General features: G+C 37.5%; 1 protein-coding gene across 3 annotated transcripts in view; it reads left to right on the plus strand.

Annotated features, from left to right (window-relative positions):
• Window positions 1-13,381, plus strand: part of IDE (insulin degrading enzyme) — a 112,329-nt gene that overhangs the window by 82,011 nt on the left and 16,937 nt on the right. For 2 of the 3 annotated variants that reach the window (XM_010381319.2, XM_010381323.2), the window contains 4 exons: window positions 3,256-3,400; window positions 6,702-6,812; window positions 7,721-7,841; window positions 12,068-12,159. In XM_010381319.2, the coding sequence (XP_010379621.1) occupies window positions 3,256-3,400; window positions 6,702-6,812; window positions 7,721-7,841; window positions 12,068-12,159 (469 nt within the window). Of the gene's footprint in view, window positions 1-3,255; window positions 3,401-3,890; window positions 4,036-6,701; window positions 6,813-7,720; window positions 7,842-12,067; window positions 12,160-13,381 lie in introns of all 3 variants that reach the window. The other variant, XM_010381320.2, reaches the window with a different exon arrangement.

Genomic DNA, 13,381 nt, shown 5'->3' on the forward strand with positions numbered 1-13,381 from the left:
TTATGTTAGCTATTGTTAGGACGACCTTCTTAGCCTTCAGGGTTTTGGATTCTGAGGAGGCCGTAGATTTACCCAGAAGACTCACTGAAGAAAGAATAAATAATTTGGGGTGTTTTTATTGCTTTGGTTTTGTATTCCTGGAACTTGTCTAGAAGAAGAGGTACTAGTTACTAAATTATCCTGAGTCTTGTTTCGTCTTTTGTCTGGAGCTTCCTCTATTTCTGGCTTGATTACTTAAAAATTACTAATAAAAAGGGAGAAGATGTTTAGTAAAATTTATGAGTAATGCTATTGCAGTAATTTCTCAGTGCATTTTCAATTCGTTTCTGTCTTCCTTTACTTATTTGTGTGTTAATCACCCAATTCAGATTTTACTTTGTGAGTTTATACTTTTTATAATTTTATATTTCTAAAATTCAGTGGTTTGTAAGATAAGCCTGTCATGGTTTATTTGTTCAGTAATGTTCAATATGATAATCATCTTTTTCATTAATTTTTATTCAGTTGGCTTGACATGAAATTAAAGGTAGATATGGTTTAAATGCTTTGGAAAAAGGGAAAAGAATCTGATTTTCCATCAACAAATATATTGAGATTATAGTGATTATAAATATTGTGGTTTTATAGCATGAGAGTTACAGATTATCTAGAACTGTGCAGAGATTTTTTTATTGTTTACACCAAACATGGGCTGTCAGGTTGTGGCTTATTATTGGTAAAGGGCATTACAAAGCTGCTTTTTATTTTTTGATATTTGAGAGTGAGATTTTTAACACTGTAAGCAGCTTGTCACCATTTTCCCATTTGGCCTTTGTGATGATGAATTTCTTTAGAATACCCTTTGAGAGACCATTTTACATTTTTGTGTTCTCTAAACTGCCTAGCACATTTCCTAGAATTGAAAATGTCTACCTCCCACACAAATCCCATCCTCTGGTCTGTCTTCCTAGAGGTAACCACTGTTCTGTTTCTTGTACATTTTAATTGAAATTTTCATGTGTGTGTCTATATCCTTTTCATCTTTTCAGAAATAAGATTATATTATGTGTAGTTACCTATGGTTTTTAAAACCCTGTGATCCATATTTAAGCATATAGTATCTGGTTACAAAATAATATATTTTTTAAATTAACACATGAACCAGAATTTAGGTATCCCTGTTGAATCCTATTATCTTTTAAAAGTTAGTTTAGTATCTTCTCCACTTCACCAGCACAGCTGCTGTGGATACAGCTGTTTTTGTTCTTTTTTTTAGGAGACAGAGTCTTACTCTGTCACCCAGGGCTGGAGTGCAGTTACTGCAGCCTCAAACTCTTGGGCTCAAGTGATCCTCCCATCTCAGCCTCCTGAGTAGCTGGGACTACAGGCGCATGCCACCTTGCCAGGCTGGATACAGCATTTTAGGACACTCCTTGGAATTATTTTCTAAGCCTGAGCCGTAGTGCTTTGAAACCCCAAACTTTCTGGCTTTTCATTTCCATCTGAGAATGGTGCATAGTTGCCTGTGGGGCCGACCTCTGTCGTAGCCTCTCTTTTGTTTTGATGATTTTGTTTTTGTGAATTGTGCCTTAAGTTTTTGAGCTGCTATTTGCCCAAAGAAGGAAATCTGTCATCATGTATCATACTTTAAAAAATTTTATGGCAGAACATTTATTCAAATTTTCCAGTTGGAGAATATTTGGATAGCTGTAGAACTTTGTCTTTGATTTTAATTCTCTAAGTGACTACACATTTTATCCCTATTTTTGCTTTTTTATCAGCTTTGATAAAATTGTTGGACTTTGGCTGGGTGCAATAGCTCACACCTGTAATCCTAACATTTTGGGAAGCCAAGGCAGGAAGATCACTTGAACCTAGGAGTTCAAGACCAGCCTGGACAACACAGTGAGACCTTGACTCAACATTAAAAAACAAAATGTTGGTTTTGTTTTCAGTACATTAGTTATATTTACTGTGATACAAATAGAGTGAAACTTTTAATTTGCTGCCAAACAAGCCAAGCAGGCATCTGCCTCAGGCCTTTAGCACTAGCTATTTATTTCTTCAGCCTGGGAAGTTCTCCACTCCACCCATTAGATATCCCCAGGGCTCACTCACTCGCCTTCTTCAAGTCTGGGTCCAGATGTCACGTGATAAGAGTGGCCTTGACTGGCCATTCTTATGTAAAGCAGTAGTCTTTCTTCCCTGCTGCCATCACCCCATCATTTGTTATTCCCCTTACCCTTCTTAATTTTACCCCATAACACTGTCACCAACTAAAATGTCAAATTTAAATTTATTATTATTTGTCCCCTCTAGCTAGATTATCAGCTCTGAGGTCAGGGACTTTGCCTGATTTGTTCACTCTTTATCTTCAGTGCCTAGAAAAGAGCCTGGCACTGTAGTAAGCATATAATACATATTTGTTGAATGAGTGAAACTTTTACTTTCTTCTGATAAAAGGTAAGCAAGGTTGTATAGTCAGAGGAGCAGGTCGTTTAACTTGCATTTGAATCCTAGCTCTGCTGCCACGAACTCAGGGGACCTGAAGAAAATTATGTTTCTTATCTGGGAAATGAAGTTTAGTTGATCACTGTGGTTGTTTAGTTCTTGTACTCTATAATTCTTTCTTCTTTGTTCTTTCTCATTTAACTATTTTTCTATTTTAGTTTTTTTCCGTAGTTTTGGCTGCTGCTATATGATAGAAATTATCAATTATTTTACTGACAGTTCTCTAGCTTTACTGTTTTGGGGAAAACTCAGGGATAAGCTAACATTTTCACAGGTCTCAATTTTTCTAAGTTCATGTAATTACCACAGACACATTTCCCAGTCTTTTACTCCTGTCCACCAAGGGTGTGACTTGATTGGAGAGAGAAGGAAGACATGCAAATGCTGTATCTGTTCTGTCGACTGTGCTTCTCCCGTTAGCCTAAGCATAGCCATGCATTTTGGCCCGTTCCCACTCCTCACATACCCTGCATTTCTAACTTGTCAGTTCTGCCACACCATCTGGGGTAGGCAGTTCCTTCTCCTTCTTCGCCACCAGCAGTGCGTGCGCACGCGCGCGCACACACACACACATACACATACGTTTCAGGCTTCTTTTTCAGACATCTTGTTTTTTTCCTCATAAGAAGAAATAACCTCAAGAATTCAACCATATCCTCAGGAAATCATATTAACCGGTGTTCAATATCTTGATCCTTCTCAAAAGGCCATATCACATTGAGAAGTAATAAAATCAGCTATTTTACTGTCAACATTTTCTTCCAGCCCATTTGCTTATGTGGACCCCTTGCACTGTAACATGGCCTATTTGTACCTTGAGCTCCTCAAAGATTCACTCAACGAGTATGCATATGCAGCAGAGCTAGCAGGCTTGAGCTATGATCTCCAAAATACCATCTATGGGATGTATGTAAGTACCCACGCCTTAGAGCCTTCCACTCATCAACATTTTTTATATTGATTTGATGGAAGCATTTTTTGATTGAGGGTATGAGTTTAATTTCTTTTTTTTAATCTTTATGGCTAATCATATTTTCTCATTTAATTTTTAAGTTAGCTCTTATTCTAAGTGTTCAACTACATACCATTCATATTATGCAAATTTTCCTTGATTTCTTTTTTTTTTTTAATGTCTTTCATCAGAATGTCATATTTTTCTACTCAAACAAAATTGGACCCTGATTTAGGTTTAGATCTTACCCATTCTGTATTTAAAATCTTGGTCTTTGGCAAAGGAAAATGAAGTCTTCCTTCTTTTGTAAAACCTAAGGTTGTCATATACTATTTCCCTAGAAATCCAGATCATGAGGCTGCATATCCATACTCTTCGGTCATGTTTCTTCATTACCATGCCACTGCTTGAGGTATCAAAGCATTTCTTTTGTTTTTCTTTTTGTTAGTCGCTACATTTATGCTGATCCTCTTCATTGCAACATGACATACCTGTTTATCAGGTTATTGAAGGATGATTTAAAAGAGTATACATATGCAGCACGCCTCTCAGGTTTGAGCTATGGCATTGCATCAGGAATGAATGCAATACTTGTAAGTAAAATGAAAACCAAAGAAAAGGCACCACCCCGTTTAAGCATTATGTTGAGCTTGGGAAAACTATTAACTTCTGCATTTTTAAACAAGAAAGTTGATGGTTTTCTTCCTTGCACCTTTTTGATGATTGAAGAACTCAAATTAGTGTTAGTTCCACTAATGAATGATTTAATAAAGTTTAGTGCATCTTGTGAACATGTATGTGTGCTACATTTATTTGCATGTTCTTCTGCCTGAGATGTTTAACATATTAATCCTGAAAGCATGTTGTTCTTTCCATATAATTGAGTATATTAACATCTGTAAGTAGAAGATATCAATAGTTGTTGTGGTGATTGAATTTTACTTATAAATAGGCTCCCTTTATTTCTGCAGATAGTAGTATAAAGTTTCTATATTCAGATAAACCTGACATTTTAATTTATTTTGTAGCATGCACCATTACCTATTTTATGTGTGTTTTAAAATAAGCATTATTAAATCCATCTAAGAAATAACTAGATCCTGTCTTTGGAATGTGTTTTCAAGCTTGCTTATATCTCAATTCCAAGTTAACATCCCTTTCATAGCACACATTCATCTTCACTTTTCTTGAAAATGTATCACATATTTTAGTAAAAATGAAAACAAGAGCATTTTGGGGTACTCCTTATTTAAATTCTTACACAAAAGATTTTAGGAGTTTTAAATTTTATTTATTTTCCAGTGACTTTTTTTTCTTCACATAAATAAATTCTCTGGTAACTTTTGTTTAATGTATAAGAATGTATATTAATCTAACCATTCTCAGAGTCCACAGAAGTTTGAAGCTCAGAGATCAAAATTAACTCCAAATAGAAAAGTAATCATCTGTTTTCTCTTTTTTTCTGTTGATTTTTAGTAGCATATTACCATCAAAACACATAATATTTATTTATGACAAAATGGGTTTTCTGCTAATTGTCAGTCTAGCTCCTCCAGTAGGAAACATGATGTGCTTGCCATGGCCAGTGGCCTTCCCTCCTGCTGAGGTTCTTGCCTATCATCCTGCGCAGCATGGAGACTTTCATGATATTCTAGCTGCAGTGTATCCTCTACTGCTTTGGGTGCCACCATGTGGAAATATCATGATAGAAATTCTCCATTCCCCACTTCTCAAAATGTTAGGCATTTAGAGACAAAGTAAATTGTGCTAAGTTGGCTGGGCACAGTGGCTCACGCCTATAATCCCAGCACTTTGGGAGGCCAAGGCAGGCAGATTGCTTTGAGCTAGGAGTTCAAGACCAACCTCCTAGGCAACATGGTAAGACCCTGTCTACAAAAAATACAAAAAAATTAACCAGACGTGGTGGTACATGGCTGTAGTCCAGCTACTCTGGAGGCTGAGATGGGAGGATCGCTTGAGTCCGCGGAGCAGAAGTTGCAGTCAGCCGAGATTGTACCACTGCACTCCAGCCTGGGTGGCAGAGTCAGACCCTGTCTCAAAAAAAAAAAAAAATGTGCTAAGCCAAGATCCTGATGATACATACGCTGTATCCTTCTTACATGTTTGTTTTGCCATTAGCTTTTGGAACAGCAACAGAACTTATCAAATAAGCAAGTGGTTAGAATTGTGGATCCTGCATGGCACCGTGCCTCGTGCCTATAGTCCCGGCATTTTGGGGGGCTAGGCAGGTGGATCACCTGAGGTCAGGAGTCTCACTATGTTGCCCAGGTTGGTCTTAAACTCTTGGGCTCAAGCAATCCTTCCATCTCAGCTTTCCAAGTAGCTGGGATGACATGTACATGCCACTATGCCCTGTGATTTTTATCTTCTTACCTCAGCTATAAAAACCTTAAGCCTGCCATTCATTAGATATTCTTTTTGAAGAAAAAACTTAGCCACATTCTACAATTAATTTTATAATGAGAACTTGAATTTTGATGATGTAGTATATGCCACCATAATTCAATGTTAGGTGAGTTTACTTACTGTTGGTTTTGTTTCAGAAAAGTAAAATTATGCTTTTGGGTATAGAGATTGCTAATGGCCAGGTACTTTGGCTCACACATATAGTTCCAGCTACTTGGGAGACTGAGGCAGGAGGATCACTTGAGCCCAGGAGTTTGAGTCTAGCCTGGGTACCCTAGCAAGACCCTGTCTCGAATGAATGAATGAATGAATGAATAAATAAATAAATAAATAAATAAATTTTTTTAAAAACATGGTTAAGGCTGGGCATGGTGGCTCACACCTGTAATCTCAGCACTTTGGAAGGCCGAGGCGGGTAGATCACCTGAGGTCAGGAGTTCAAAACCAGCCTGACTAACATGGTGAAACCCCATCTCTACTAAAAATACAAAATACTAGCCGGGCCTAGTGGCGCACATCTGTAATCCCAGCTATTCTGGAGGCTGTTATAGGAGAATTGCTTGAACCTGGGAGGCTGAGGTTGCAGTGAATCGAAATCGTGCCGTTGCATTCCAGCCTGGGCAACAAGAGTGAAACTCTGTCCCAAAAAAAAAAAGATGGTTAATGTTATCTTCCTGTTACACTATATTTATATATTTATGAGACATTAAAGTGAATGTTTCATTTTTTATATGTCTTTTGGAATTTTCTACATGTTTAAAAATCAAGTCGTTTATTTGGAAGTTGTTTTGTGATATTTTTAGACTTTTAATACCCTGAATTCTTTCTGTAGCTTTCCGTGAAAGGTTACAATGACAAGCAGCCAATTTTACTAAAGAAGATTATTGAGAAAATGGCTACCTTTGAGATTGATGAAAAAAGATTTGAAATTATCAAAGAAGCAGTAAGTTTTCTGAACCCTGTTTTTTTATTCATAAGATAATATTGCTGTGTTATAAAAAGTTTTCATAATAGTTTTCATAAAAGAAGCAAGGAGTAAAAGAAGCATTCATAACCCTGTTGCAGTCATCTCACCTTGTCTTTGCAAAATCTGATACTCCAGCCAGAAAGAAAGCCTAGTTGACTCTTGTGGACACCTGGCCTCTTCTCTGTGGGTGCCAAGAGCTCACTGCAATTCAGAGTTGCAGCTCAAAATTTCAAAGAGAAGTACTTAGTGGCTGTCAAGGCCTCCTTGAATGTTCCATCCCAACCTCCAGTTCAGAAGAACACACAATTCATCAGACTGAGGTCTGCTTTCCCACAAGACCTTGTCACATTAGAGCACACTATTTGGGTTTGACATATCTTCCACTTAAATTCAATTCATATTTGGCCCAGTAATGGAAGTACGGGATGAACAGCTGCTGCTTCTGAAGCTAAACTGTGACCTTTTCTTGTATACCAGAAGAAACTACCATCAGTTTTCAAATAAAGATCCCATATTTTATATGGCTACCTATTTGTGTTGTTTGCTTATGGAGACTTTGGGGATGGCTTTATAGCATAGAACCTAAAGATTCCAAAAGACATCCCTGAAAACTAGGGATAACTTTCTGAGGGACGAAAGATATCCCATAGTGAAGGCATTTATAGTCCGTGTCAGATGCTGAACAAATGAAAAAGCATGCACTTTTATGTAAGTATCGGAGAGGAGTAAACCCCATTCTTAATTGTATAACTTCAGAAAGGGGAAAGAAGAAAATATCCTAGTAACACATAGTTTATAGAGAATTGAAATTTGATTATAACTGGACTTTTGAAATGATTTTTAAAAGATTTATAAAATTAATGAAAGCATGTCTCCTTCACTAGTATATGCGGTCTCTTAACAATTTCCGGGCTGAACAGCCTCACCAGCATGCCATGTACTACCTCCGCTTGCTGATGACTGAAGTGGCCTGGACTAAAGATGAGTTAAAAGAAGCTCTAGATGGTGAGACTTTCTACTTAAAGCTTAATACTTTCTTCATTTTTTTCCTAAATTCATTTTGGTTTATTCTGATATTGACTGTTTATACTTTTAAATAACGTGTAGTTCTATTAAAACTGGCTATGCCTATGTTTTATAAAAACAGTGGTGGGCAGGATGGCTATAATTAACAGTAACATATACTTTTAAATAGGTAGAAGGAAGATATTGAACATTCCCAACCCAAACAAATGATAAATAAACTTGAGATGATGGATATACTTAGTACCCTGATGTGATCACTATACGTTATATGTATATATAATAACATCATTATATACTCTATGAATATCTACAGTTATTATTTCTCAATTTAAAATAAAATAAAAAAAACAGTGGTAGCTTTGAAGTGGTTTTTGCATTCAGGCAGGTTAGCCATATATACTGTTTTCAATCTGGACCTATACCAGTTAATTATTACTATTTTTAGATTTCTGCAGACGGGCTGGGTGCGGTGGCACGTACCTGTAATACTAGTACTTTTGGAAGGCAGAGACAGGAGGATCGCTTGATCCCAGGAGTTTGAGACCAGCCTGGGCAATATAGTGAGACTCTGTCTCTACAAAAAATAATAAAAATATTAGCTGGATGTGGTAGCATACACCTGTGGTCCCACTTACTCAAGAGGCTGTGGCGAGAGGATTGCTTATGCCTGGGAAGTTGAGACTACAGTGAGCCATGATTACGCCACTGCACTTCAGCTTGGATGACAGAGCAAGACTCTGTCTGTGCCTCCAAAAAAAAAAAATTTTTTTTTCTGCAGAGTAAATGCTCTGACCCAAGTACTAACCTTGTTAATAATGAAGGTTTTTTGTTTGTTTTTTTTTTTTTGAAGACAGAGTGTGCTCTGTTGCCCAGGCTGGAGTGCAGTGGTGCAATCTCAGTTCATCGCAACCTCTACCTCCCGGGTTCAAGCGATTCTCCTGCCTCAGCCTCCCAAGTAGCTGGGATTACAGGCGTACACCACCATGCCCAGCAAATTTTTTGTATTTTTCGTAGGGACAGGGTTTCACCATGTTGGCCAGGCTGGTCTTGAACTCCTGACCTCAGGTGATCCACCCACCTTGGCCTCCCAAAGTGCTGAGATTACAGGTGTGAGCCACTGCAACCGACCAATATTGAAGTTTTAAGAAAAGAAAAAGTTAGCTGAACTTCAAAGTCTTAACACACAATGTTCAGGCTTTTTTTTTTTTTTTTTCCTGCTTTAGCATCCTTAGATCAGTTCAGTTAAAAATTGGAAAATGTATAAAGCCTAAAGAGTCATCTTTTGTTGTTTTTTTTCCTAGAATCTTAAATCTATTTTTCAGGAGTTTGGCTTGAAAATCTAAAATTCTTGAGAGCAGTGATTATACCTTCCTTCCATACTTCTTCACCTAGTATCTAGTATAATATTATGCCCTCAGTGTGTATCTAATGAATGCCTATTGAATGCAAAGAAATTACTTTCAGGATTTCTTTATTGTGAAAAAATGTAGATTGGTATCACCCTTTATTATTGTTTTAGATTTTTTACTTCTCAACGTTACCTCACCAATTAATCTCTCTTCCTATGTGCTCAGTCATAAGCATTAAAATACAATAAAAATAATTCTGGGCTGGGCGTGGTGGCTCATGCCTGTAATCTCAGCAACTTTGGGAGGCCGAGGCAGGTGGATCACAAGGTCAAGAGATCAAGACCATTCTGACCAACATGGTGAAAACCATCTCTACTAAAAATACAAAAATTAGCTGGGCATGGTGTCACACGCCTATAGTCCCAGCTACTTGGGAGGCTGAGATGGGAGAATTACTTGAACCCGGGAGGCAGACGTTGCGGTGAGCTGAGATCGTCCACTGCACTCTAGCCTGGCAACAGAGAGAGACTCCATCTCAAAAAAAAAAAAAAAAAAAGGATTCTGTTGAATGTTTTAATAACCTTTTATGACAAGTTCTTATACTTATGTAACACTATGCTTTTGATGTCTTCAGTGACACAAATTGAGCAAAGTACTGAAAGTCATTATTTTGTTGGTTGCCTCAGGCATTGGATAGGAGGCTAGATTATGAAAATCATTAACTAGAACAGGTGCATTTTTTATCAGGACAAATAATATGCTTTTCTTTGCAAAATGATTATGGTCATATCCAATTAATAGCAAGAATTATACCTTTAAAAAAATACCACACAATTAATTTTAAATGTTTTCCAAAACAAAGCCTACTTTTATAATGATCAAAAAGCAAAGGTTTGAGGGTTTTTTTCACCCTTCGTTAGAATCTGGGTCAGATGGCATGTTAATTTTAAGCAGAATAAGCTCTATAGTATCTCAGAGGGATATGAAGGCTTTCTAAAATGGATTTTATAAAGAGAAAAGTCAGTACTTTTTTGGTTTAAATTTTTCTGCTCAAGTAAATAATTATTCCATTTTGATATATATAATCCTACAATAATCCAAAATGGCAGAATGGCTTCATTTGGAAACAACTCAGTGTGAGAGGCTGCCTCTTCAGTGACTCTAAATCATTCAGCTATCCAAGTGCCAGGGTAGCAAGAACTTCAGGGTTCAGTGTGGTCCAGCAGCATTTACTGACTACCATGCACCCAGCCCAAAACTCCAGGTGTTGAGATTAAAAAATAATCAATTAAACATGGCAAAACCCCATCTCTACAAAAAAATACAAAAATTAGCCAGGCATGGTAGTGCATGCCTGTAGTCCCAGCTACTCAAGAGGCTAAGGCAGGATAATCGCTTGAACCCAGGAGGCGGAGGTTGTACCACTGCACTTCAGCCTGGGTGACAGAGCAAGATTCTGTCTCAAAAATAAATAAATAATAATTTAAAATGATCAATTAGATGGGGTTTCTTTGATGAAGGACCTCCAGTCTGGTGAAGTGTGAATGTGAGTAGATCATTTTAATAGAGAGAGACAAGGGGGTAAGTATTGTGATGGAAAGCTGCAGAGTGCTGAGGGAGCCTAGTGAAGAGGACTCCTAAGGCAGTACAGTGGAGTAGAATGAACATCCACTTTGGAACTGACCAAGGATCAAATCCCAGCTCTGCAATTTACTAGCTTAATGACTTTGAACAACAGACTTAAATTTTCTTAACTTAATTTTCCTATCTTTAAAGTGGGGATAATAGTACCTACTTCATAGTGTGAAAGATAACATCTGTAAAATTCCTGATTTGTGGTAAGCACTTGTTATTTCCATTCCCGTGTTTCTCCTTAAATGTCTGTCACTGATTTTAGCATCCATTGGTAGATCTTGCATGTAGCAATTATTATTATGGTGTCCTAATGGAGAAGGGACAGCTCTTCCTTACAGAAGGATTAAATCAATATATATAAAAAGAATGAGGGAAGTAGAAAAATTGCCATTAGAACTCCGTAGTAATAATTGCTACAGGCAGTAACCACTAATGGATGCTAAAATTAGTGGGTCAAGTTTAAAGAAAAAAAAAATATTTGTATAATCTCATTTATTTTTTCCAAAATAAATATTTAGTAATTACAATAGGAAAAATAGGTGTAGATGGGCAAGTGGGCTTTTCCAAATTGCATATAGAGCATATATGAGTTATTAGATTATAAACAAAAGAATAAAATAATACATTTACAGTGAGGACATGTGGCAGACACCACCTTAACCAAGTGATCAGTGTTAACATCACTAAGTACTACAACATATCAACTTCATGAGTCCCCTGATAGGATGCAATGAGAAAGGTGCATTACCTTTGTGGTATTCTTTATAGTAATACAGACATGAAATCTAATTGTGAGAAAACACTAGACAAACCCAAATGAGGGACTTCTATAAAATAACTGAACAGTACTCTTCAGACGTCTTAATGTCATGAAATAAATGGAAAGACTGAGAAACTGTCAGAGATTAGAGAGAACTGAAGACATATGACAGCTAAATGTAATGGAGGGTTGTGGATCAAATCCTGGAATAAAAAAAAAAAGACAAAAATGGGAAAAATCCAAATAAAGTCTGTACTTTGGTTAATAGTATATACCAATGTTAATTTCTTAGTTTTGATGGTTCTGAAAGATGTTAACATTAGGGAAAACTAAGTGAAGTGTTTGCAGTAACTCTCTGTACTATTTTTGCAAATCTTTGGTAAGTCTCAAATTATCTCAAATTAAAAAAAAAAAAAAACCCTCATAGGTAGCACTCACTATGTCTTCTTACACCTTTGCAGATGTAACCCTTCCTCGCCTTAAGGCCTTCATACCTCAGCTCCTGTCACGGCTGCACATTGAAGCCCTTCTCCATGGAAACATAACAAAGCAGGTGGGTGGTTGAGGTTTTAGCAGTCTTTTGTGGATCATTGCAAGATATTTTTTCCCTCTAGTCTTTCTCAAGATTGTTAACCAGCATGGTGTGATAAGAAACACATTAGAGTTTACTCAACCGTCTCGCTCTGTGGAGGAAGGTAGAGAGCACAGGGAAAGTAGAATGATGGTGATTAACTGAGGACCTACTTCCATGGCTGCCTCTTCTGCTGTTTCCTACCTTATGCAATCATAGGAGGAAATGGGAGTAATTATCCCTACTCTGTATAGGGTGGCATAATTGTATAGTAGATAAGAGCACGTGCTGTAGAATCAGACAGCCTGGATTCAAATCCTGGCTCTGCTATATACCAGATCTGTAATCTTTTGAAAATGTCTTAACTCTGTGCTTATCTGTTTTCTTCTCTGTAAAATTAGTTATAGAAGCGCCTACATCATGTGTGGTAAGGATTAAATAGTACATGATAAGTACTTAGCACATGGAAAGCACTACAAAATTTCCGTGGCAGTCTTGTCTCAAGATCCCTCAGTCTCGGCATGGTGCAGTGGCTCACGCGTGTCATCTCAGTACTTTGGAGGCTGAGGCAGGAGGATTGCTTGAACCCAAGAGTTCGAGAGCAGCCTGGGCAACATAACTCTACAAAAAATTGAAAACCAGCCAGGTGTGGTAGCGCATGCCTGTAGTCCTAGCCACTCAGGAGGCTGAGGCAGGAGGATCTCTTGAGCCTAGAGGTTGAGACTGCAGTGAATCATGATTGTGCCATTGCACTCCAGCATGGGTGACAGAATGAAACTCTGTCTCAAAAAAAAAAGAAAAGATCCCTTAGTCTCTACCACTCTGCTATACCCCCTCCAGCACAATATGCCCAAGGTCAGATGTTAATAAGTGGCAGAAGCAAGATTCTTACCAAGGTCATTTTATCTACAATAAAACCTATGTTTGCCTCCCTTGCTTTTCTGTGACCCCAGGTGTCTGTAGTGAGGATCATTTCACTTGGGACCATCTTGGGCAGTGCCTTTTTCCAGCATCAGCATCAGTGTTGATGATTGTTTGGGTGTCTGTTTCTTTCACCACTACCGTATTGACTCTATTGCAAAATGACCATACTGACAAACTCAGTTTTTATCCATTTGAGTAGGATCAAATGTATTTAAGATTTAAAAATCCACTTTTATGATAAACAAAGCTAGTTTATTTCACAAACAAGATATGTTTATGT

The sequence above is a fragment of the Rhinopithecus roxellana genome, chromosome 11 (genome assembly GCF_007565055.1).
Source record: "Rhinopithecus roxellana isolate Shanxi Qingling chromosome 11, ASM756505v1, whole genome shotgun sequence".
Taxonomy (NCBI): domain Eukaryota; kingdom Metazoa; phylum Chordata; class Mammalia; order Primates; family Cercopithecidae; genus Rhinopithecus; species Rhinopithecus roxellana.